We start from the raw sequence: 26,458 nt of genomic DNA on the forward strand, positions 1-26,458 counted from the left end.
AAATTGGAAGCATGTTGAGAGCTCTCATTTATATTTTCACAACTAATCTTTTTGATACGCCAACATTTATGATGATGCTTTTCCTCCCCCCTGGCAGCCATGTTGAGAAGGTTGTTGCCCTGTGAGGATGAAGAGCAAGGTTGGAACAGCGGGAGGGGAGTGAGCTTTGCCTCTGTTGAGAGAGCAACCCCCTGCACCTTCTTCTCCTGCTCCCAGGAGGGGGTTGCTCAGCTGCAGTGGTTGCAGGTACTGCCAGGCAGCTGAACCCCATGCTTCTACTCCAGACCACGAAGGAAGCCTACGGGGTTGCTGTGGCTGAGACTCCCTGGACATACTGGCTGAGTATGTACTGGCAGCCCTGCAAAAGGAGAAGGAAGCCTGAGAGCTGTTGGCTGTGCTTCTCTGATGTGCTCTTGGGTTCCTTGGCTGGACAGGTGAGCCTGCAATTTCCTCTTTTGCTCCAGTTAACAGCTGCTTCAGCTTCAGTTGGTGAGGAAAGCCACAAAACTATTCTGGAACACCACATGCACACCAATTTGGGAACACCATATGATCTTCAAGGAACTTTTCCCTGCTCTCAGATACACCTCATATACAGCATACCACTGCCCTGCATGCAAGGTCCCAGCTCTGTGAGTTGAGGCCACAAAGCAAAACTTCCACCCAGCTGTAGGTTTACTGTAACACAACACAACACATCCAAGCATCTTCTGGGTGGCGCAATCTGCCATAACCCTCCGCATGGTGATGCAGTGGCTCCACAGGATAGTTTTGGCACATGGAGGCCTCCGCAAGGTAAGAGAACATTTGTTCCCTTGCCTCAGGGTAAGCCTCAGCTACCGCCATGGGTCAACTTGCACTTGCTCCAGCAGTATCTCTGATGCAAGTCTGGGTTGACCCATGAAAGTGGATCAGGCCTGGGAAGGCATGCTCCTAATGTTCTCCCTGTTTGTATTGAGATGTGAATTCATTTTGATACAAACAAACAAAAATTGAACAGAATGGCCCCAATTCAGTTTATTATTTATTTTATTTTATTCAATTTTTTATTTTATTCATTTCTAAATGAAGGACATTATTATTATTATTATTATTATTATTATTATTATTATTATTATTATTATTATTATTATTATTATTATTATTATTATACTTTATTTTTACCCCGCCTTTCTCCCCGAAGGGACTCAAGGCAGCTTACAAAACAAACATAATTTACAAGCAGATAAAAACATAACATATCATAAAAACCTGTATGAGAGTCAAACTGAACAGCATATGAATCATTCAGTTTGTTCACTCCTATTTGTTTTTGTAACTTGTGGTGGTGGTGGTGAGGGTTTAACCATGAAGCAGATCATGGCAGTGGATCTTTTTTCTTTTCTTTTAACAGTGGGTCATGACCTTCAGCTTGGGAACCACTAGTTCAGGTGGTAATTATGCTGAGTGTCTGTGGGCCTTTTTAAATTGCCTATAACCAAGGACCCTTTTTCTTATCTGCCAGAAATTTGGCAGGAAGATCCCTTTGACAGCTGATATAATACTAAAAAATGTCATGCCATTTGGGTAGCAATTAAACTAGAGTGGTATGTCTTAAGTGTTTGGCAGTATGGTATTGCCTTTTATCTAACAGCCACAACTGAGCGCATTATTTAAATGCAGTAACACACACTGTAGTTTTTGGCTTAAGCCGTACTTGTGCTTGAGAAATTCTTCTAAGGGAGGCTTTTCATTATCATGTATTGAGCAACCTATAAAATGCCCTACGCAATGGAGATATACTGGTAGGCTTGACAGAGGGCACGCCAAAGCAAGAAGGCAGGCTGGAAATATCTGGCCTGTGAACGGGATCACACCCAAAGCTTCAGCTCACACTACTGCAGCACAGAGAGCTTCTGTCTGAACCTGGGACAACTGCGCTTCCATGTTGGGACTGGGTTCCCTGTTCATCCTGTTCCTCCTGAGCCTTCTGACGGTGCAGTTTGTAAGGCTGCAATGGAGAAGCAAACGTTTTCCTCCAGGACCGACTCCTCTCCCAATTATTGGAAGTTTGTGGCAGCCGAAGCTACTTCAATTCAGTCGTGATGTCCTGATGGAGGTATTTGTTTTCTGACCCTTGAATCAGTTGCCTGAGTAGTAGGCCAGCTTGAGTTGAGGTGATAAGAGAAATTGGGTTTTTGTATATTGAAACTGTTGCTCTCCAGCTGTTAGGTTCTTTAGTAGTTATGGTTTGGCCATGGCAGCCCCAGAGTAGTTGCACAGTTTCCTTAGTGTATGGACGCTGAGAAGAAAGCCACATGATGCAGGGAACACTTTGTTTTCACGGATGCCATGGTGATGTGTGTGTGTGTGTCTTTCCCAAAACGTGTGTGTAGGGATCTTTCACCTTTTGTCACTGTGCAAACACCTTTGAACTAGTCTGAAGAAAGAGAGGGGGGTAGGGAGTGAGGGCCCAATCCTATCCAATTTTCCAGTGCCCGTGCTGCAGTGCATGCTGCAATGGGGCATGCGCTGCTTCCTGTGGTGGGGAGGCAGTCACGGAGGCCTCCTCAAGGTAAGGGAATGTTTGTTCCGTTATCTCAGGGCTGCACTGTGGTTGCACTGGTGCTGGCAAGTTGGACAGGATTGGGCCCTGAGTCAGAGCCCAGACATTCCAAACAGACAAGTTGTATTTGACATAAATTAATGTGATGAACAAAAGGAAGAGCATCAAAATAAAAGTCACTAATAACTATAAGCAATTGCTGTTTATCCAGGTGAGCATAATTAAAAAAGGAGAAGAACTGCTTAAGCACACATATAGATAAGTGTGAGCAGGCATGAAAAAGTGAAAAAAGTGATTATGTATATAATCTCAGAGTAATTATTCTGTAATTATTCTGTACTCTGTATTATTCCAGAGTAATTATTACAAAAATGATTGTCTGTTCCCAAAGGCACTTGTGCTAAGCAGGGTGCAGGCCGAGAGGAAAAGAGTCTGTGCTCACAGACAGGTGAAGTGTCCTTTTTTGTGTTTGCCTCCAGGTGGCAAAATCCTATGGGGACATTTATACCTTGTGGTTTGGTTGGACCCCTGTGATTATTCTGAATGGATTCCAAGCGGTGAAGGAAGGTCTCACCACCAACCCAGAAGCGGTTGTAGGCCGGCCTCTGACTCCTATCTTCAGAGAGATGGCAAACAACAAAGGTGAGATGATCCTGCTTTCCATTGGAGACACATGCCAGCATTGGTCATTCCTGGAATGTGACTTGTCCAGTGGTTTCCAATCTGTGGATCGAGATCTACCAGTAGTTTGCAAAACTGACAAGCGGATAGCTGACCAAGAAAATGTATCGAGTGCAATGGAAACTGAAACAAAGTAGCACGTTTGTGTTTACTTATAAGTAGTTGAACATGCCTCAGTCCACTTTGAAGGGCAGGCCGAGGCAAAGCATGCCACCAGAATGGTCCCGATCTGATAAACACAGACCGCAACAAACTCTCGAGAAGAAGTTGCCCCTCCAAGCTGATAAGGAAAAATATACTGAGCCCTAGGTAAAGGGAAACTGAGCCACACATGTGCATTTACTCACGAGAAGCAAATGTGCCTTGGCTCTCCTTGAAGGCCAGGCAAAGGGGTATGCAAGGCCATCAGAATGGCCCCAATCTGATGAATGTGGAGCTAATGAGCTATTATTCTCCTAATGAGGAGAATAAAAAGGAACATAAACTGTGGCAAAAGAAATGTAAGAAGGTGATACAGGAGGTCAAGAGAGACTATGAGGAACACATGGCCAGCAGCATAAAGGGGAATAATAAATGCTTCTTCAAATATGTTAGAAGCAGGAAACCCACCAGTGAAGCAGTTGGCCCTCTGGATGGTGAGGAAGGGAAAGGGGAGATAAAAGGAGACTTAGAGATGGCAGAGAAATTGAATGAGTTCTTTGCATCTGTCTTCACGGCAGAAGACCTCGGGCAGATACCGCTGCCCGAACGGCCCCTCCTAACCGAGGAGTTAAGTCAGATAGAGGTTAAAAGAGAAGATGTTTCAGACCTCATTGATAAATTAAAGATCAATAAGTCACCGGGCCCTGATGGCATCCACCCAAGAGTTATCAAGGAATTGAAGAATGAAGTTGTTGATCTCTTGACTAAAATATGCAACTTGTCCCTCAAAACGGCCACAGTGCCAGAAGATTGGAGGATAGCAAATGTCACGCCTATTTTTAAAAAGGGAAAGAGGGGGGACCCAGGAAAATATAGGCTGGTCAGCCTAACATCTATACTGGGTAAGATGGTGGAATACCTCATCAAAGATGTCCTGTCCTGTCCTGGGACCGGTGCTTTTCAACCTCTTCATAAATGACCTGGAGACAGGGGTGAGCAGTGAGGTTGCAAAGTTTGCGGATGACACCAAACTTTTCTGAGTGGTGAAGACCAGAAGTGATTGTGAGGAGCTCCAGAAGGATCTCTCCAGACTGGCAGAATGGGCAGCAAAATGGCAGATGCGCTTCAATGTCAGTAAGTGTAAAATCATGCACATTGGGGCAAAAAATCAAAACTTCACATATAGGCTGATGCGTTCTGAGCTGTCTGTGACAGATCAGATCTTGGGGTGGTGGTGGACAGGTCGATGAAAGTATCGACCCAACGTGCGGCGGCAGTGAAGAAGGGCAATTCTATGCTTGGGATCCTTAGGAAGGGTATTGAGAACAAAACGGCTAATATTATAATGCCATTGTACAAATCTATGGTAAGGCCACACCTGGAGTATTGTGTTCAGTTCTGGTCGCCGCATCACAAAAAGGATATAGTGGAAATGGAAAAGGTGCAAAAGAGAGCAACTAAGATGATTACGGGACTGGGGCACCTTCCTTATGAGGAAAGGCTACGGCGTTTGGGCCTCTTCAGCCTAGAAAAGAGACGCCTGAGGGGGGACATGATTGAGACATACAAAATTATGCAGGGGATGGACAGAGTGGATAGGGAGATGCTCTTTACACTCTCACATAACAGCAGAATCAGGGGGCATCCACTAAAATTGAGCATTGGGGGGGTTAGGACAGACAAAAGAAAATATTTCTTTACTCAGCGTGTGGCTGTGGAACTCCTTGCCACAGCATGTGGTGACGGCATCTGGCCTGGATGTCTTTAAAAGGGGATTGGACACATTTCTGGAGGAAAAATCCATTACGGGTTACAAGCCATGATGTGTATGTGCAACCTCCTGATTTTAGAAATGAGCTATGTCAGAACGCCAGATGCAAGGGAGGGCACCAGGATGAGGTCTCTTGTTATCTGGTGTGCTCCCTGGGGCATTTGGTGGGCAGCTGTGAGATACAGGAAGCTGGACTAGATGGGCCTATGGCCTGATCCAGTGGGGCTGTTCTTATCTTTCTTATGTTTATGTTTCTTATGAGCTCAACCAATGCTCTGAAAGGTGGGCTCCCCACCATAGTAAAAAGTAGGCAAGGTTTCTCTCTGCTGCTTGCTGTTTCACATCTGTCTTGAGCAGGGGTGTCCAAACTTTTTGGCAGGAGGGCCACATCATCTTTCTGACACTGTCTCAGGGGCCAGGAAAATAAAAGAAGTAATTTACATTTCACATTTGAATAAAATATATTAGAGACAGAACTTATACGAATGAATGAAAGTCTTGCAATAGCTAAAGGCCTATAAAAGGCCTTGCACAAAGCAAGGCCGGCCTTTCCTTCGCTGCTGCTGCTGCATCACAGATGTGAAACAGTAAGTGGTGGAGGATGCGCTCATCCCACAGCTCATGCAAGAGGTCAGTCGCCCACACGCTGAGAGCAGTTGCATTGTGCTGGCACGGGTTCCAAAAAGTCTCCACCGGGCCAGAGGCTCATTGGAGACTGGGGGCTCCCCATGGGCCGGACTGGGAGTCCCCAAGGGCTGCAAATGGCCCCTGGCCCAGGGTTTGGGCACCCCTGGTCTTGAGCTATCACAAGATCTTCAGGTCTCCATGGCTGCCGCTTCAGGCTCTCACCCTTAACCCTCTTAACCCTACCTACAGAGAAGAATGGTGAGTCTGGCTAGTCTCAAAGCACATCCTTGATTGTCTCCTGATTGATGTTATTTTAACCACCCCCATGTCCCATATGCATCATTGCCTCCAAACAATTTATGTCTCCGTGTGTTTTATTTCCGGGCAAGAGGTGTGTGGTCAGGAATTATGTTAATACCCCCCACCTTTTCTGGCTTTGTCTGTATTCTTTGGTAAAAGCACATCCCTGATTGTCCCTTGTGTATCATTGCCTCAGTAAAATTCATTCATTCATATAAGTTCCACCTCTAATATATTCATTTATGTAAATTTATTCAAATTTGAAATGTAAATTAATTCTTTTTTTCCTCTGGCCCCTAACACAGTGACAGAGAGATGAGGTGGCCCTCCTGCCAAAAATTGGGCACCCATGTTCTATAGTGCAGTGGTTCTCAAACTGTGGGTTGGGAGCCATTTGGTGGGTTGCAAACCAATTTCAGGTGGGTCCCCATTCATTTCAGTATTTTATTTTTAATTTCTTAGACTTGATGCTCCCTTGCTATGTGACTGCATTTGGGGAAATATTACAGATCAGTACTTTTAATAGGCTACTCTGCACATGCTTTTAACAATGATGGTCAATGGGGCTTACTCCTGGGTATGTGTGGGTAGGATTGCAGCCTATGATTGTTAAAAATTTTATTGCTCGATGATGTCACTTCCTTTCATGACCCACCCACTTCTGGTGGGTCCTGACAGATTCTGTTTCTAAAACGTGGGTCCCGGTGCGAAAAGTGTGAGAACCACAGCTATAGTGTATTACTCAAGCCAATTCTGAAAACGGCAAGTGGTGCTGGCCACACTACAGTGAGCTTTCCAGATCCTCCAGCAGGGTGGGCTGTGGGCAGGGAGGGGGAGGAATGTTCTGGGACAGGAACTGGGGGCATCAGGGAAGGGAGGGGTGGATTCAGTGGCAGTTGCGCCTGCTGGATCTTCTCCCCTCTCTTGGATACCCCCCTCTCTTGGAAACTTTTCCCTCCTCAAAACATATGCTTTTTACTTCCTTTTTGCCTTCAGGTCACTCCTCCACCGTAGCATACAGCATGTGCCTTTTTGCTGTGATTGCATGCTTTACTATGGCGGGGTATAGGATTGGGCCTTTTGAGGCTGAATTGAAGTTTGCTTCATGTCAGGAGCGCTTGCAAGTGGTCACAATTGCTAATGTAAAGTCATGCATTTGATCCTGTCTAGGCATTAGGCAAATTCCTTTATCAAAAAAAGGCCGGATGCTGCCAATTGTTCCTTTTAAGTCATTGCAACAGCACAAAAAGGTGTTTAGTTAATGATGGTCTTCTTGTCATTTTCCAGTAAGTTTGATTGGATAATAAATTGATACCAGTTCGATTCAGACTGGCACAGAAATTGAGCACTGAATCACCAACGTTCAAGCCTTCCACTAGAAGGGTTTTATTTTCCTTTATTGTTGGAGCATCTGAGCTCCAGAGTCAGGAAAACAATGTACATATGTAGGTAGTGTTTGGGATAAAGAGGATCCCCAAATATAGATGATAGCAATTCCCCTCAACATGCAGAAAAGCAGAGGCCCAGCCCTTCCCCCTGTAAAGTGTGTAGCAGGTAGCACAGAACACAAGGAGTAGAATATATTGTGTTATATTATATACCACATTCTAATAGAGTATTTCACAAAGCGGTTTACATAGAAATAAATCAATAAATGGTTCCCTGTCCCTAAAGGTTCACACTCAAAATAAGAGTGTAAAAAAACACAGAATATAAAAAACACAGAAGAGACACCATCAACAGCCACTACAAAAGATGTGATGCAGGTGTGCATCACAGTTGCTCTTCCCCTGCTAAATATAAGAGGACATCACTTTAAAAAAAGGGGGCTTCAGTGAGCAGTGTCTGTGGTATCTGAGATTACATGCATGTATTTCATGATCAGGAGTTGAGTTCCTGAGCACAAAATGTATCATATGAAGTGGCATGAAGCCTGCTCCATTTCAGATTTTTTCATTGGTGAAGTTCTGGCAGTTGATCCCACACCTATCAGGCATAACCTGAGGGCTTCCATGCATGTTGGCTGATGTGATGGTATCATTAGGAATCAGTCAGATGGTGCAGCTGAAAAGGGGTTGGGAGTTGCTTCAGTGGTTGCTAACTATGACAGTCACAGCAGCACACATGGGAAGGTGTCCTGTTGTTGTGGACCAACTTTATGCATCTTGGCATCCTGGGCAACCTCTCTTCCCAGACTCCTGGGCTTGACAGGCTCCTGTTCCCCATCCCACCAGGCCACACCTCTTTACTTATTGCATTTATGTCCCATTGCTCCTCCAAGGAACTCCAGGCAATGTCCATCGTTCTCCTCTTCATCCCGTGCTCAGACAAACAGAATCAAGGGTCAGGCACGGAACTGGGAAGGGAGTCCTCACTACCTGTTGCTGAAGCAAAATTGACATTCTGTGCGGTGTCTCATAATGGTAGGAAGGCTCAAGGTATTGGAATTAGTGTTTGAATGGCCGCCTTAGATTCTGCCATTCTGGGAGTTGGATTCTGCACCCCAAGTAATGTCTTTGGTCCTGTAAACAACTCTACAGTATCTGCAGGGTTGCTAATCTGATTTTCAATGGCTTCAGGTCTGATGCTGGCAACTGGCAAAACATGGAAGAATCAGAGACGATTTACCCTTGTGACTCTGAAGGCCCTGGGCTTGGGGAAGACAAGCCTGGAGTACAAGATACAGGAAGAAGTCCACCATCTGGTAGATGCCTTTAGAAACACCAAAGGTACAGCTTGACTGAGCAAATGCATCTTTTGTTTATTTTCTTCCTGTCCATAAGCCTTTTCTTCTTCTGTACTCAAATGGAACCCCCCCCCCAACCTATCTTTGTACTGAGATTGAAACAAAGGAGCTGTTTTGGAATCATTGCATTGCCCAGTCAAGATTTATTTATTTATTGCAATTTGATACTGCCTTTCAGCCAATGACCCAAGGTAGTGTGACATTTAAAAACACACAAATGAATAAAAAGTCAGAAGAGCAGCAGTGACATGGGTTGAGGTCTGAAGTTGGGGAGGCACTGCCTGCAGAGTTTGGTGATCCAAAAGTATGGTGGTGACATGATGATGGAATCGCCAAACATCCAGGTCACTGAGCTTCTGCGTTATTGTGATGTAGCAAATGTGCAGTCACAGCAAAAATTAAGATTCTGCCCCAGGTGCCATGGAGACGCTTGCATGTGGGAGAGATGCAAGCTGGTAGGAGTGGCAGATCCAAGCACTGTCAGGCATTGCATCCTCTTAAGCCATCCCTGGCCTCAGTAGTTCCTATGAGGGCTTACATCAGGTTTGTTTATTGTATGAATACCTCACCTTTAAGACTACCATTCTCACAAGACAGCTCACAACAAGAGTGAAAAACTAAAATGCACCAGAGGGGGAGACCCTTCCGCTGCTCTCTCTCAGGACAGTTGGTGTTCAGTCACCCTGTGCAAGGGCGGGGTGGGGGTGGGGGGTCAGGCCGGAACAGGCATCAGGTCTTTTGGCCTACGACTCCCCCTCTCTCCTGCTTCCCCCCCCCCAAACATCATCCATATGGCTGAGGCTTCAAGACAGCAGCTTGGGTAAGCCCACCTAGTGAGTTTGACTGTCACAGCATTCTAGCGAGTGGCTTCTTGGATCCCCAGTTGGACACTTAGCCCTTGGTCTGCACTCATGAGATTGGCTCATGACACAATCCATTCCACTTGCAGGAAAGCCCACAAACCCGTCTTTTGCCCTCACACTGGCCGTCTCAAACGTGACTTGTGCCGTGGTCTTTGGGCATCGCTTCTCCTCTGACAACGAAACCTTTCATCAGCTGCTGGAAGCCATGGAGTGTATCTTTAAGTTTGGAGGGAGTCTCTTGCACTATGTGAGCAAACCCTTTTGTTTCTTTGCCTTCTTCCCTTCCCCAAGAATCAGAAATCAGGATGTTTCTGTAGCCAGACAAGTTGAGAGAGGAGGAGCCCTGGCAAAGAGTGGCTGAACTTGGCTGGCAGGAGGAAGGGCACTGCTAGACACAGCCCATTCTTGAGTTTCAGGGACTTCACCCCATCCACTGAAGGCAGGACCGCTATGCACACTGACTTGGGAGTAAGCCCCACTGTGGTATCCCTTTTCTGTTATGTCTTTTTGATTTATGGTATGTTAGCACTGGCTGATTTTTGCTGAATTTGTTCCAAAAAGGTACAGCAGTGGTTTGGATTCTGTGACTTTGAAATGTATTTTACTTCTTTTATAATGAATACTGTTTAGTTTTCTCAATTGCATGGTGGGTGAGTGTTATATTTTCATGAATGTGGGTATGGCTTAGACATATCGACTAAAACTGCAAGGGATACTGTGGGTGGGTAGAGATCCTTCATAATCATGCATTGATTAAGCTAAGCCACTATCTTCTATATCAGTGATTCTCGGAACCCACTTTTTAGCCCGGAACCCACTTCTGAGAATGACAATCTGTCTGGGGCCCACCGGAAGTGATGTCAGCAACCTGGAAGTGATGTCATAGTCAGAAATGACATCATCAAACAGGAAGTAACATCACTGTGATGTCAGAGCAGAAAGATGTTTAAGCCGGGAAGCTTAAAATGGTGAAGCCCAGGCTTTGCCCACTTCCAAAATGGCGCTGCCTAGGTCTTTTGCCATCTTCCAAAATGGCTGCCACCAGCTTCTTGCGACCCGCCAGAAATTAGATCGAGACCCACCAAGTGGGTCCCAATCCACAGTTTGAGAACCACTGTTCTATATGGTGTTTAGCAGGCTAGCGCATGACCAATGGTCTGGCTCACTGAGAGGCAGGAGGGTGCATATGAAATCTGTCCCTCCCAGGCTTCATTCCAAGTAGCCTAATTATTTACTGCATTTTAAGGCCTGCTCATCAACCTTAGGGTCTTGGCAAAGCTCTCAAGGTACAAACGATGTACAAACGAAATGTACAAATGAACATTGTAAAACTGAAATAAAGAGAATTACAGCATCCAAAACCAAAAGGCCCATTGCTAGAATCAGCCACAAGACTATGCATCAAGCACCAGCACATAGACCAGGGGTGCCAAATTCGTTTCATACAGAGGGCTGAAGTTAGCATTCAGGACTCTAGCTGAGGACTGGAGGTGATGTCATTAAGCAGAAAGTGACATCATTAAGCAGCTAATGGTCAGAAATCAGACCCTGTTCTCATATAGAAACTCATTAACTGCAAATGACAGAAGAGAAAGTACGCAAATCTTGATCATATTTCAAGATTTGGGAAAGCCCAATTTTCATGTGGGCTACCATTTCAGCTGCAGCACTGCAGCAGCTGAGAGCCTGAGGGCCAGATAAAAAGCTGCCGGGGGACGCATCCAGCCCCCGGGCCTTATGTTTGACACCCCTGACATAGACTGTTCACTACTTTAGAGGCCCTCCGAAACATGCAGGTCTTTTTCACTGACCTTCTGAAAGTCAAAAGAGAAAAAGCAGCTCAGACAGCCTGCCTAGAGAAGGATTTCTACCAATGGCTTTGTAGGCCTCAGATGCCTGAAACAGCTGGAGAAGGGGCTCCTCAGATGAGCTGATCATGCAGGGAGGTTCATAGCAGAGAAAGGGATCTCAGCAGGTACTTCTTGGATGTTGATGCTGGAGGCGTCCCAGATACAGGTGCCACCTGGGGTGCCACAGTCTTGAAGGATCTCCACGACGCAGAATTTTGGGGATGATGTTGAAACATCATCATGTAGCCCCAATCTTCTGGGCTATCACAATGCATTAAATGCAATAACCTGCCTCTGGATCACTTCCATTTAGTGATCTTCGGGTCTTCTAGCTTCATGTCCTCGCTGGTTAGCGGCAAAAACACAATTCCCAGCAAGTGCAGGAGGAGGCAGAGCCTGGAGCAAGATGGAGGTTGTCAAAGGAAAGTGTGGTGTGGCACCGCTGTGTGGGTGGCCTACCCCCATACTGCACCCTTGTGACGTCACTGGTTGATGCTCTCATGTTTTCTGAGCACCTTTTACCTGATGTGCCTTTCTTCCAGTTCTACGATGTTTTCCCCTGGCTGATGCATCGTATCCCGGGGCGCCAGAAGAAGATGTTGCTCAGCTGTGATGTTGTGCGTTCCGTCATAAGGCAGGAGATCAGCAACCACCGGGCAGCAGGGATGCCAGAGGAGCCACAGGACTTCATTGATTTTTACCTTGCACAGTTAGAGAAAGTAAGTGGCTGCTGTGTTTGTATTCTGAACATGCACAACCCTTCCTTGTTGCTCTCAGTTATGAAAGACACCAGTTACGAGGGTAGCCTTGGACACGTCATGAGCCATTTCCTTCTTTGTTGCCCTGCAGAGCAAAGATGAGCCCAGACCAGCCTATGATGAAGATAACATGATCCAGAGTATATTTGACCTCTTTTTGGGTGGAACAGAGACCTCCAGCACTACCCTCTACTGGAGTTTGCTCTACATGGTGCTGTATCCAGATATTCAAGGTGAGAAAAGAATGAAATGAGCACACAGTCACATTCACAGTTGGGGGGAGGAGCTGTAGCTTGGTGGCCTGTCTTTGCATGCACAAGACACCAGATTCAGTCCCTTGTAACATCTCCAGGGAGGGCTAAGAAAGCCCCTTGTCTGATAACCTGGAAAGCCACTGTCAGCCTTTTATACTGAGCAAATGAAAGGGTACTATGATCAAGGCAGATCATGGTAAGGTGGGCATATTAGCTTACAGTGGCTGTGCTTCTTGCCCAAAGGAGAGAGAGATCTTGGGGTGGTGGTGGACAGGTCGATGAAAGTGTTGACCCAATGTGCGGCGGCAGTGAAGAAGGCCAATTCTATGCTTGGGATAATTAGGAAAGGTATTGAGAACAAAACGGCTAATATTATAATGCCGTTGTACAACTCTATGGTAAGGCCACACCTGGAGTATTGTGTCCAGTTCTGGTCACCGCATCTCAAAAAAGACATAGTGGAAATGGAAAAGGTGCAAAAGAGAGCGACTAAGATGATTACTGGGCTGGGGCACCTTCCTTATGAGGAAAGGCTATGGCGTTTGGGCCTCTTCAGCCTAGCAAAGAGACGCCTGAGGGGGGACATGATTGAGACATACAGAATTATGCAGGGGATGGACAGAGTGGATAGGGAGATGCTCTTTACACTCTCACATAACACCAGAACCAGGGGACATCCACTAAAATTGAGTGTTGGGAGAGTTAGAACAGACAAAAGAAAATATTTCTTTACTCAGCGTCTGGTTGGTCTGTGGAACTCTTTGCCACAGGATGTGGTGATGGCGACTGGCCTGGACGTCTTTAAAAGGGGATTGGACAAGTCTCTGAAAAATCCGTTATGGGGTACAAGCCATGATGTGTATGCGCAACCTCCTGATTTTAGAAATGGGTTATGTCAGAATGCCAGATGCAAGGGAGGGCACCAGGATGCAGATCTCTTGTTATCTGGTGTGCTCCTTGGGGCATTTGGTGGGCCGCTGTGAGATACAGGAAGCTGGACTAGATGGGCCTATGGCCTGATCCAGTGGGGCTGTTCTTATGTTCTTATATGTTCTTAAGGACAGAAAGAAGCTGCTGGATCAGGCCAAAGAGCCATTTCTAATCCATTATCCTGCTTCGCAGAGTAGCCATCCAGATTCCTCTGGAAAGTTCATAAAGAGAATACAAAGGCATACTTCTCTTATCCTATTGCTTCCCTGCAACTGGTTTTCAGTGGTAGACTGCCACTGAACAAGAAGGTGCTGCATCACCATCATGATCAGTAGCCATTGATAGACTTGTTCTCCATTAATTTGTCCAGTGCCCCTTTAAAGTCATCCAAACAGGGGAGTGGATATCATCACAACTTGAAGCCACAGATTTCGCGGACAAATTATGCACTGTGTGATGAAGCTCCTTCTCTTGACTGTTCTAAATTTCCTGCCAAACAGTTTCATTGGATCACCCCTAATAGTCCTAATATTGTGAGAGAGGGAGAATAATGTATCTCTCCATTACCCCCAAGTCATGAATCATTGTACAGGTTTCAGTCATATCCCCCTTTAACTGCCTTTTCCCCCAAGCTAAAATATCCCAAACACTGTAGCCTTACCTCATAAGGAATGTATTCCTGCCTTTGATCATCACAGTGAGTGGGTAGCACACCTTCATTCCCATAAAGATAAAGGTAATTGGAGCATGGTCTACACTATCATTCTAGTTTAGACTTTATGGGCACAATCCTAACCAACTTTCCAGCATAGCTGTGCCAGTGGGGCATGTGCTGCATCCTGCAGTTGAGTGGCAGGCACAGAGGCCTCCTCGAGGTAAGGGCATGTTTGTTCCCTTACTGCAGAGCTGCATTGCCCTTAGTTCAATGCTGGAAAGTTAATTAGAATTGCACCCTATATGTTTTAACTATATAGTACATTCCAGTAATCAATTCTGGAATAAGATCCATGTCTCTCAGAAAGGAAGGTGCAATCTCTTTTTCCAGAGTTCCATTGTTTATACACATCCTCTATATTTTCATGCCTTGACCAATTTCTAAAATTCAGAGGTTTTCTCATGCATGATACAATCTGATTAGAAGAGTCCAGTAAAAGGTATCTGCGCTAAAGAGCTCAATCCTAACCCACTTTCCAGGACTAACATGAGGGCAGTGCAGTTCCTAGGTTAGGGAACAAACATTCCCTCACTTTGAGGAGGACTCTGTGAGCGCCCCCCCCAACTGTAGAATGCAGCACATGCCCCCCTGTCACAGCTATGTAAGTGCTGGAAAGTTGGTGAGGATTTGGGCCAAAGTCTCTTCCAATGGTTATGTCACCTTCCTTCCACATTTGCAGTTTCTCAATCAGTTCTCATTAAATTGTTTTTGAATACTATTGGGAGCAGAGATTGACCAAACGGCACTAGTTTTATTTTGCATTCTTCCTCTGATAAATATCTGTCATCCCTCCAGAGTTTTAAATAGAGTACATTGCTTGCATTAAAGGACAGTCTGTAAGCTTTTCACCTGCAACATCTAGCTTTCATTAATTTCTTGTTATTATGAGCTATGCATCTTAAGTTTCCTGATCTAAGTAGGTATAATTGAAATGATTACATTTACATATATGATATAACACTACAACATATAAACTTAATTAACAGTTACTTTTAATCCATGTGTTGCAAATTGCCAGGTGGGTGGTGCCTGGTTTAAGATAAGGCAAAGTAAACTGGACCAAGGCATTATTGAAGAGCCAGTGGCATAGCTAGCGGGGGGTGGGGGGCAGTCCACCCCGGGTTCCACCCTTGGGTGGGTGACACCACAAATGACCCAACATCACTAACATCATGAAGGTTTGGAGTAACCCCATCATGCCATATACCATTGGATGTGGAATTTCCAGTGGAATGTAATGCAAAAAACCAGAGTGAAATATCTCCTTTCCATCAAAAGTTATGGCCAAAAAACCAGGAACCTAAAATTGCATGGAACCCTATGGAAAGTGAAACTGAGCCATATCGCATGATTATTCATGAGTAGGCGGACTTGCCTTAGTCCGTCCGAAAGGGCAGGCTGAGAGTAATCCAACGGCACCAGAATAGTTCCTGTCCAATGAAAGCAGCCCCCAAAAAATACCCAAAAAGGAAGTCCTTCCCTCCAAGCAGATGAATGTATTGAGCCCTATGGAAAGCGAAAGGAAGCCACATGGTAGCGTTTACTCCCCAGTAGGCAAACGTTCCTTGGTTCCTGGTCATGTTGGGCACAGGGAGTGCAAGGCTAGCTACATGGTGCCAATCCGATGAAACTGGAGCTCAACAAATGCTCCAGAAGGCAGCCTCCCCCCCCCCCAAGAATGAAACAGAGGCTTTAGCTGTAAGGTGAATTTTTAATTGTTTTTAGACTTGCAAAGCTGGGTGAGTCCTGATAGTGATATGCTTGCTCTCCCCCCTCCAAGCCTGGATCCCCCCCAATCTCCCTTTCTCCCCCCCAGCCTGGATCATTCCACAATCTTCCTTTCTCCCCCCTCCAAGCCTAGATCCCCCACATTCTTCCTAGTAACCAAAATTCTGGAAATTGTGGCTTTTAGGAATAATACCATCATGTTATATACCATTTGATGCAGAATTTCATCCATTGCTTGTGGGGAAATATTCACTGCATTTATTTTCCAGCCACTATTATTACTCATTTCATGTTGTGATTATTATTATCTCTGTCTCACCTACCTCACAGGGTTGTTGTGAAGACAAAATAAGGGGAGGAACCATGTACACCATCCTGAGCTGCTTAGAGGAGGGTGGTATAAAATTGTTAATTGATTGACTGATTGATTGATTGCATCATACAGGGTGACAAAATTTTATGGGCCCCTGGTGTCAAACGATCTAGCTACGCTTCTGTGAAGAGCTGTTGTGCAGGGAGAGCTTTGTGGACTTCCCAGGGCTCCTTCCTCTTCCACACTCCCCATGTATAGCAGAGCAGAGAGAACTTTCCTTCTGAATAGTTGTGCTTTATCCAGCTAGCATCCAGCAAAGGATCCTCGTCCCTTCCTGACAAGAAGAGCGTGTAGCTCGTCTACAAGAACCTAGAATTTGTTCCTTGCGCATCCACTCTGTGGCAGCTGCTGCATGTGTGCAGGGCTGATAGCCCTCCTGGGCAGCTTCCAGGGGCCCAGCACCCCAGGGTGGTGCCATTGCTGACACTAGTCCTACCCCTTGCTGCATTGGGAGGATTAGGCCATGCCAGCAACTGTTGGATGCCGGCCAGGTAGGCTTCTCCATCCCTGATCTTGGTGGTGGTGACCCTCATGGTCTGCAGCACATGCATGTTCTCACTGTGCTCGTCCTGGTCCCATCTCTTTCCTCTCCCTCCATTTAAAAAATGGGGGCCTGGGAATGGGCTTGGCTGTTTCATCTCCTTTTTCCCTATACATTTTTGAAGGGAGAAAGAGGACCGGGGGGGGGAGGCATGTGGGCCACATTACGGTGTGTGGCCCTTGTTCCCTTTACCTTGGATGGAAAGGTGTGGGCAAGATTGTGACTGTGCCCTGCTGCAGTGCCCATGGGCAGCTCTTATGTGGCTTCCCATCACTGTTGCCATTGTGGTTGTACCTCCTTTGCAATAGAACATTCAGTGGCTGAATGGCTGAGCTAGAGCCTGTGTCTTTGAAGATCTACTTGTCTGTTTGCAGACATTTCTGCACATGGGGGAGGATCCAAAAGCAATAACCCCCACCAGTAGCCTGACATGGTACAGGCCATGGTTTACCTCTCCATTCTGCCACTTCATTTCCACCTCATTCTACCCAGGGGTGCCCAAACCCCAGCCTGGGGGCCACTTGCGGCCCTCGAGGCCTCTCAATGCGACCCTCAGGGAGCCCCCAGTCTCCAATGAGCCTCTGGCCCTCCGGAGATTTGTTGAAGCCTGCACTGGCCCAACGCAACTTCTCTCAGCTTGAGGGCGACTGTTTGACCTCTCGTGTGAGCTGTGGGATGAGAGCTCCCTTCACTGCTTGCTCTTACACATCTGTGACACAGCAGTGGCAGCAAAGGAAAGACCAGCCTTGCTTTGTACAAGGCCTTTTATAGGCATTGAGCTATTGCAAGACCTTCATTCATTCATATAAGTTCATCTTTAATATATTCATTTATGTAAACTTATGTAAATTTATTCAAATTTTAAATGTAAATTAATTCTTTTTTTTCCCTGTCCCCCGACACAGTGTCAGAGAACTGATGTGGCCCTCCTGCCAAAAACTTTGGACACCCCTGTACTACACGCACAGACCAGGCCTTAGCAATGGGATGTTTCATGTCTCCCTGAATCCTGGATGAATCGCTTGTGCTTGTATAGATGAATTGTCTGTTTCTTCCTCCACAGCAAAAGTCCAAAAGGAGATGGATGCAGTTTTAGCTCCAGGCCAAAAGATCTGCTATGAGGATCGCAAGATTCTGCCCTACACAAACGCTGTGATCCACGAGGTCCAGCGCTTCAGCAACATTATTGCCATTGGGATGCCCAGATACTGTGCAAAGGACATCGTGGTGAGGCAGTTGCACTTTCCAAAGGTGAATGGATTTCTCTTCCTCCTTCAAATGTCATTGTTGGTTTGTTTTTGTCATGCTTCTTCTGCAGCCAGCTGCAGGGCCATAAAATGAGCTCTCCAGTCTAATTTGCAACAGAGTCTGCGCACAAAGGTGGAGGAAGATGGACATTTGAAAACCGCAATACTGGTCACAGAGACTTTCAGTGCTTGAGCAGTGTCATAACTAATGCCACTGAGGCTGCAAGCCTTTAACACATTTTTTTGGAAGTAAGCCCCACTGCACACAGTGGGACTTCTGCGTAATCATGCATAGGGGTGTACTATTACAGTTGTTCTGTGATTCTCTCTACTTCTGTTGCAAAACAGTGGTAGTGGAATAGTGGTAGTGGTAGTGGCACCGTGAAGGCATCTGGCACCCAGGGGAACAAAAATTTTTTACACCCAATTGCTTTTGAGTTATGGTGTGCTTGGAGTGGTTGTGCGACATGCTGATCAGCCAATGGCTTTTTTGTCTTGAAATGTTGGGAGGGGGGGAACCAAAAAAACACAGGTCCCCCAATAAATCAGTAACCAACAAAAAATCAGGGCCCAACTTGATGACACTCACACAGTTGAATAGGAGTTTTAGTATTAGCTCTGACTATTATTGTTAAGGATATGTATGTAGCACTTTTCAACAAAAAAGTCCACAAAGTGGTTTGTAGATGAAATCAAATAAGTAAATGGCTCCCTATCCCAAAAGGGCTCATAATCTAAAAAGGATGCAGAACATCAGCAAGTAGCCACTAGAAAAGACACTGTGCTGGGGTGAAGAGGGCAGTTATTCTCCCCATACTAAATATCAGAGGAGCAGCATTTGAAAAGTGCCTCTTTACCCAATAGCAGGGGTAACTGTATTATGATACATGGAAATGAGAGCTGACTCATATGAATACCTTATTGGTTCCCTGCTGTATCATAATAACACCTCATTGGCTCTCAGAACTAAAGTGTCATTGATCAATTTGATTTAAAGAAATTCACATTTTGTTACATAAGGCAGTTGTGTTTTCTTTTTCTGGTTATTTGGTTATAATATTTGCTAGAATAGAGATAATTCAATGGGGTTTGTTTCATTACATTCTGCATTAAATTACCATTCAAATGATATATAACATGATTTGAATTACTCGTAATACCAAGGTTTCCACAATTTTGGCCACTAGTGTCAAGCTCCCTTGACACCCCCTCAAGGCCTGGTACCTGGGGAAATGAACCCCAGCCCCAATTAGCTACGCCAGTGACTAGAGTGATGGCTGGTGTTTTATTCTGAATTTCCAACACTATGCCTTTTCACTGTTGAAGCACACTGAGGCAATGTTTCTACCCACCTACTATGACCAAGTTCAATTTTTGGAGCATTTTGAGCCTGCTTGGTTTCTATCAGGATATATTTGAAGTGAGGATTGTAATTATACATTGACTGCAGCATTGCACAATGTGGGCCCATGTAACACAGACCCCCCCCACCCCCATCCCACAAAAGTTCTTGTTCATTTTGCAAAGGTGGAGATTTAGTTGGTGTCTTCTGTATGGGCTAAGAACGTAACCCAAATCCAAGTGGATCTGCTCTTACTCTTTGCATGGGGAAGAGCAACTGTCCTGAATCATCCTAGCAAAGTCTCCTATCCAGTGGCTGTTTACTGGTATTTCCACCTTGGCTACTTGTTTCTTTTAAGATTCTCAGATCCTTTGGGGCCTGTTGTTGCTTTCTCATTCCTTTTGCTGTCAACTGATTTGTGAACCCATTCCACTGAAAAAAATGGTCAATAAATATTAATAAGCCTGTAAACGTTGAAAACTGGCTCTCCTTCTAATTAATTTCTTTCCCTGGAGCTCAACTGAGACACCGAACTAAACTGTCAGCTTTTTCTTTGCAGGGCACGATCATTTTCCCAAACATGGCTTCTGCCTTGTATGACCCCAATGAGTGGGAGACGCCTCGACAGTTCAACCCAGGCCACTTCCTTGACAAGGATGGGAATTTCACCTGTCGAGAAGCCTTCATTCCCTTTTCAATAGGTGACTGCACAGATTGGGAAAAGCTCTTTCACAGCATTGGAGCTCAGGGTTTGGATTTAAAGAGGGGTCTTGAGTGCTGCTTCCCCGGCCACCCGCATGGACAAGTTGCACGTTTAGCTACAAGCAAAACTTGACCCTGCAGTTTGGGGTGTTTTTTTAAGAAAAGAAAATAGCAGCTGAGAGCATCACTAAAGGGAGTGGAACCATGGGTCCCACATCACAGGCAGTTTGGTGCCCAATGAAGATGCACCATAGTGGAGTGGCAGAGAAAAGGAACATGGGGATGTCTGAGGTTCTGTCCTCTTCGATTAGCAGAAACTGAGTGGCTGTTGCTCTAGGCAGCTTCCTTTGGAGGAGAGAGCTCTGGAGGCTTAAGTCACCTTTGTAATATTGTCTGTATTTACATATATAGTAGTTGAGCATTTACCTCTTAGTTTGAGGTAGAGGATTCCTGTCAGCTTAGCAAGATTAGATTTCCCCACTGAAGGTATACAGAAATGCACACTTCAAGCAGATCCACTAGCCTGGGATTTTACTCTTCCTGTATGTGTTCTCCCAAGTTGAGGTGACCAGTTCCACAGACGAGAACATGGACATGTATTTCTCTTTGTGTGCTGAAAGGTGGTATGCAGTTCAGAATAGGGCCAGGGTGAGGCCAGAGGCTGAATGGTTTGCCTATTCCAGCTTCTTATTCAAGATGTCTCCTTTGCCTTCAATAGTTGGGACATTCAAGAGCAGGTCTCCTTTGAGACAAGCCTGGATTAATCTCTTAACGTGACCTCTGGAACTCACCTGCTTATGCCCACATGATAAACAATTTTACACTAGTCTGAAATGCCGCTCTGCTACCTGCCATGTTATCCTCTCATTTTAGAATCGCATTCCCATGTCCAATGTACAGAGACAAACTCAGAGCCATCAGATAAGTGTGCTGTGGACACAGGATTGTGGAGGACCCAAGAAATGTGTTTGATTTGTTGAGGACTGCTTTTTAGCTGGAATGTTCCCTGTAGCACACCCTGGGCACTGATTGTCCTCTCTCTCTCCCTCTCTTCCCTTGCAGGACATCGCCTGTGCATAGGAGACCATTTGGCCAGGACGGAGATGTTCCTTTTCTTTGCAAACCTTCTGAAGACATTCACATTCCATATGGCAGAAGGAACCAAAGATGTAAACACGGAGCCAGTTGTGGGGGGAACTCTGCAGCCTCAGTACTTTGAGATCTGTGCTATTCCTCGATAAGCCTTGTGTGCGGTCTCTGCCTGCCTGTTTTTAGGGAGTTGCATGGCAGCGACAGACAGTACTGTGAAGCTAAGGATTTGATTTCCCAGCCCAGAATGTTGTGGCTTCCTCCAAATCCTGATAATCAAATCATGCGTCATTAGCCAAAATAAAGTTACCCCTGCTAATTGGGTAAGAGGCACTTTTTCAAATGGGTGCTCCTTTTTTTAGCAGGGGGAGAGTAATTGGCCCACCTCACCCCAGCACTGTCTGTTCTAGTGGCTGTCGGCTGGTATTCCTTGGCATCTTTTTAGATTGTGAGCCCTTTTGGGACAGGGAGCCATTTAGTTATTTGATTTTTCTCTGTAAACCGCTTTGTGAACTTTTAGTTGAAAAGCGGTGGTATAATAATAATAATAATAATAATAATAATAATAATAATAATAATAATAATAATAATAATAATAAAGTCTTATCTTTTCAGTAAAGCTGTCTTTGATATATAGATTCCTAATCTCAGACTATCCTTCCTCCTTCTGGGGATCCCATTCCAGCTACGTAGGAAGCATGTGGGGCTTCTCTCTGTCCCTCCCCCTAATCCAAGCATAGTGTTCCTGTAAATAAATTATCCTTTCCTTATGACCACATGGAATGTTCTTATAAATAAATACTGAACTTCTAGAGAATGTAGAGGAAGATCAAAGAAATGGAGATGGATTCACTACAGAACGTGACATAAACTTTTGAATGTGTTGCTGAGGCTCCAGCCAGGTCATTGTCACTGCCCTCTTGCAGGCCCAATAGGCCTGACCACTGCTCTTTGTGAACAGAGTGCACCATATGAACATGTCCCAGAATCCTCTGCAATGTGCTGAAAGGTGCGTGGCAGATAAGTCACAGCCCGATCCTATCCACACTTTCCTGGGAGTAAGCCCCATTGATTTTAATGGGACTTACTTATGAATGAATGTGAGCATAAACTGGCAAGAAGATCCTCCCCCTTCCTTAGGGTGATTGTGAGCATAAACTGGCGTGAAGATCCTCTTCCTTCTTTAGGGTGAATGTGAGCATAAACTGGCATGAAGGTCCTCCCCCTTCCTTAGGGTGAATGTGAGCATAAACGGGCGTGAAGGTCCTCCCCCTTCCTTAGGGTGAATGTGAGCATAAAAGCTCACTGACAAGCTGCTCGGAAAACTGTGTTCCGAGTGTTCTAAGTAAAAACTGCAGTTTGCTTCACTCAAATGTCTAAGTGCATTTTCTTCCTGCAAAACAACTGTGATCTATTCATGTGGTGAGACAAGGAAGTCAAAAGGGGGAAAGGCTTAGCCCCTCCCTGGCCCCAGGATTGTTTTCCTTTACTAACAGCCCCATCCTAAACTTCCTGGTGCCTGGAGGAACAAAAGTGCCAAAATGGCGATCTCTGTATCCGTGGATCTCTGTATCCTGGGAAGTAGCCAGAGGTCTCCGTGGGGAAGAGAACTTTCATCCCCTTCCCCTGCAGAAAGCCCCAGACCCATCTATTTTGCCACTGCAGACTTGAGAACCTCCATGTTGGGTTCTTCAGCCCGACACAGAGGATAAGATAGGATAGGATCCAGCAGAGAAGGCTGTGAGAAGCATTGAAAATTGCTGTGCTAAAGAGATTATGTTGAAGGTGAAGGGTTTAGAAAATGTTAAAAAGAGAGACATCACACTGTTGTGGGGTTAATTGCAAAGAAAGTGATTGGACGTTGCAAGGTTTAAGCAGGAAGAAAGGTCTGAATCAAGTGACAAGATGTCAGACTTAAAAGGGTGAAAAAGAGCAGGTCATGATGTCTAGAAATGTTAACACTGAAAGACAAAGCTGCACATTGGTGTCTTGTGGTGTGATGTGTATTTTTTGTTAAGTACATACACATGTATCTGCTAAGTGTTTTATTTTTGTTTCATTTTTGTTTGTTTTAAATTACTTGGCAGACCAAGCAGTGTCACAGTTGAGCACTTGGTTCCTTAACAGACCAGGCCTCCCAGGCCAATCTATTTAGGCAACCAAGTTGAAGCCAAGTTGCAACCTGGTGCTGGGGCTGGCAGCCCTCTTGCACAGCCAGAAGAGGACAGAGCCAATAAAAAGCTGCCAACTACATTCTGGGCAATAAAATGGTTAGTTGTCTTTTTTCCCATGCTAGCAAATGCTTGAGGAGCGGCACCTGAGCACATGCAAAAGCCAGCCTGTCAGCCAGCTGCAGCAGAGGACAAGCGAGAGCAGCAAGCAGTCTGCAGGGCCAGAACCTAGAAGGCTTCAGAGGAAAGATGCTCCCTGTCATTGCCCTTTTCTTGGGGGCACATCTGGAATGTTCAAGGGGTCCAAAGCAAACCCCCAGCAGGACCAGCCCCACTTCCTGTCATTGGCAACTTGGGACTGCTTGGTTTCCAACTCCACCATGAAACTTTGCTCAAGGTACAATGTCTGCCTCAGCTTCAGTCCTATACACACATACCTGGGAGTAAGTCCTATTAAACTCAATGTGACTTACTTCTGAATAGACATGCATAGGATTATACTTCGCATTAAACTTCACATTATACTTCGGATTATGCTTCACATTATTTTTTTTTATTAAACAAATGGCAAAAGGTCAACTCTAGCAAACATTTGGGTGGGGCAGGGAAGGAGATAATTTGTGGCTCTAAGAATGCCTCAAAAGGGTGTCACAGCAAGAAGGATGGGAGAGGATGAGCGGAGGCCCCCCAGGAATAGCAAGGCGGGATTATGGAAATGAGTGACCCCTTGAAGTGGCAGGCTGCAGAAGGCAGTGGGTTGCTCTGTAACCCAGTCTGCCTCCCGCCTCTATCAGCCTGGCCACTTCGCCCTGCCACCACCCTGATCCTCCTTTCATTCATTCTCCTTCTCACAAAGGAAGGACAGCAAGAAAGAAAGAACCAGGGTGACAGTGACTGATCACTTCCTCTTCCTCCAGTGCCATGAGTGAGCACTCGGTGGCGGAACTGGAGGTTGGCAGTGGCTGCAGTTCTCTTCCAATCATGCTACTCCCCCACCACAACCCAGCCACTTATTCTAAACAGGCTGGGTGTCTGGATGCCAAAAGCAAAAGAGGTGGAGGAAAACCTCATTGGCAGCTGTCCCTTAGTTGCCTACATTCAAACTTCAAGCATGGCCGTGCATGCTTGTGTAATACAAATTTGATAGCAGAAGGTCCAAAGGACCTTGCTTAGCAAAGATTGGCAGAAAGTCCTGCAGTGTTTGCTGGGAACAGGAGAAAGAATGTAAGACAAAATAACACAGATGGCTCTTGAAACAAGTAGGAGGTCATTTCAATTAGTGTGCCAAGAGATAAAAGTCTAAATACTTGCCAAAAGGCCAGTTCTGAATAAAAATAAGGTTACAGTGCACTCTACTGGTTGTTGAAAACTTTGTATTGTATATGTTTAAATGTATGGTTTTGCCTTATTTGAAACTTGTAACTTGAAACTCACCAATCAAATGTCTCTAAGGCTATCTCCAGCCTATGAAAAGTAAAGCCCCATCTATGATGTCAAACCCCAGCCAATGAGAAGTGTAAAACTCTTCAAACAAAGGACCCAAAATCCTATAAAGGTTCTGGTTAAGATTGATATTGGCACTCCAAGCTTTGGACAGGAGTCCCTTGAGACGCCAGTTGCTGGCAACGAAAAAAAAGCTTGCAGACGATCACTCTGACTACTGAGTCTTGCTTCAATCAATCAATCAACAGTATTTATATACCGCTTTTCAACTAAAAGTTCACAAAGCGGTTTACAGAGAAAAATCAAATAACTAAATGGCTCCCTGTCCCAAAAGGGCTCACAATCTAAAAAGATGCAAATGAATACCAGCAGACAGCCACTAGAACAGACAGTGAGGTGGGCCAGTTACTCTCCCCCTGCTAAAAAGAGGAGCACCCACTTGAAAAAGTGCCTCTTGCTTCTGAACCTTGCAACACCTTGCAACAGTTGCTGGCAGCCCTTCTCTGGACTCAGATAGCATTTCTAGCCCATCTTTTCTAACATGACCTCAAGGCGGCTTGTGCATTTCAAACAAAAGCACACCAAACAAATAAAACTAGCAGTGTTTCTCTGATTTTTGAGGGGCTACAATTCCATGGTAGAGAACCTGCCTTGCATTCAAAAGGTGCTGGGTTCCAGCCTTAGTATCTTCTGCCAGAAACCAGGGATTTCAGTCAGTCAGTGTGGACCACACTCAGCTGGGAGAGCCAATGGCCTGATTCAGTATGGGGTAGCAGCTGTCTGGGCTCCTCAAAGGGTATAAACAGATACAGACTTGAGGGCAGACTCGCTAGTCAGACAAAAGCATCCCAGCACCGTTTTCAAAGACCTGTTTCCGTCCAGCATCTAAGGCAGCTAAATAAAAGGATAAAACCATTGTAAGGCCACACCTGGAGTATCGTGTCCAGTTCTGGTCGCCACATCTCCAAAAAGATATAATGGAAATGGGAAAGGTGCAAAAGAGAGCAACCAAGATGATTACTGGGCTGGGGCATCTCCCTTACGACGAAAGGCTTCATCATTTGGGGCTCTTCAGTCTAGAAAAGAGGCACCTGAGGGGGGACATGATTGAGGCATACAAAATGATGCAGGGGGTGGATAGAGAGATACTCTTTTCCCTCTCATATAACACCAGAACCAGGGGACATCCACTAGAATTGCATGTTGGGAGAGTTAGGACAAAAGAAAATATTTTTTTACTCAGCATGTTGTTGGTCTGTGGAACTCCTTGCCACAGAATGCGCTGATGGCATCTGGCCTGGATGCCTTTAAAAGGAAATTGGACACATTTCTGGAGGAAAAATCTATCACAGGTTACGAGACCTGATGTGTAATGTGCAACCTCCTGACTTTAGGTGTAGGCTACCTCAGAATGCCAGATGTGGGGGGGGGCACTAAGATGCAGGTTTCTTGTTGTCTTGTGTGCTTCCTGAGGCATTTGGTGGGCCCCTGTGAGACACAGGAAGCTGGACTAGATGGGCCTGTGGCCTGATTCAATGGAGCTGTTCTTATGTTCTTAACTACAATTCCCAGGAAGCCTTACAGGTCTCTTGTTATCTGGTGTGCTCCCTGGGGCATTTGGTGGGCCACTGTGAGACACAG

General features: G+C 45.5%; 1 protein-coding gene across 1 annotated transcript; it reads left to right on the forward strand.

Moving 5' to 3' along the window:
- Positions 1-1,924: 1,924 nt before the first annotated feature.
- LOC136645340 (cytochrome P450 2J4-like) lies at positions 1,925-21,544 on the forward strand. The gene is made up of 9 exons (XM_066621570.1): positions 1,925-2,098; positions 3,025-3,187; positions 8,645-8,794; positions 9,761-9,921; positions 12,067-12,243; positions 12,374-12,515; positions 17,887-18,074; positions 19,972-20,113; positions 21,177-21,544. The coding sequence occupies exons 1-9, from the start codon at positions 1,925-1,927 to the stop codon at positions 21,353-21,355; spliced, it is 1,476 nt and encodes a 491-aa protein (XP_066477667.1). The 3' UTR covers positions 21,356-21,544.
- The last annotated feature ends 4,914 nt before the right edge of the window (positions 21,545-26,458 follow it).

The sequence above is a fragment of the Tiliqua scincoides genome, chromosome 3, assembly GCF_035046505.1.
Source record: "Tiliqua scincoides isolate rTilSci1 chromosome 3, rTilSci1.hap2, whole genome shotgun sequence".
NCBI classification, from domain to species: Eukaryota; Metazoa; Chordata; class Lepidosauria; order Squamata; family Scincidae; genus Tiliqua; species Tiliqua scincoides.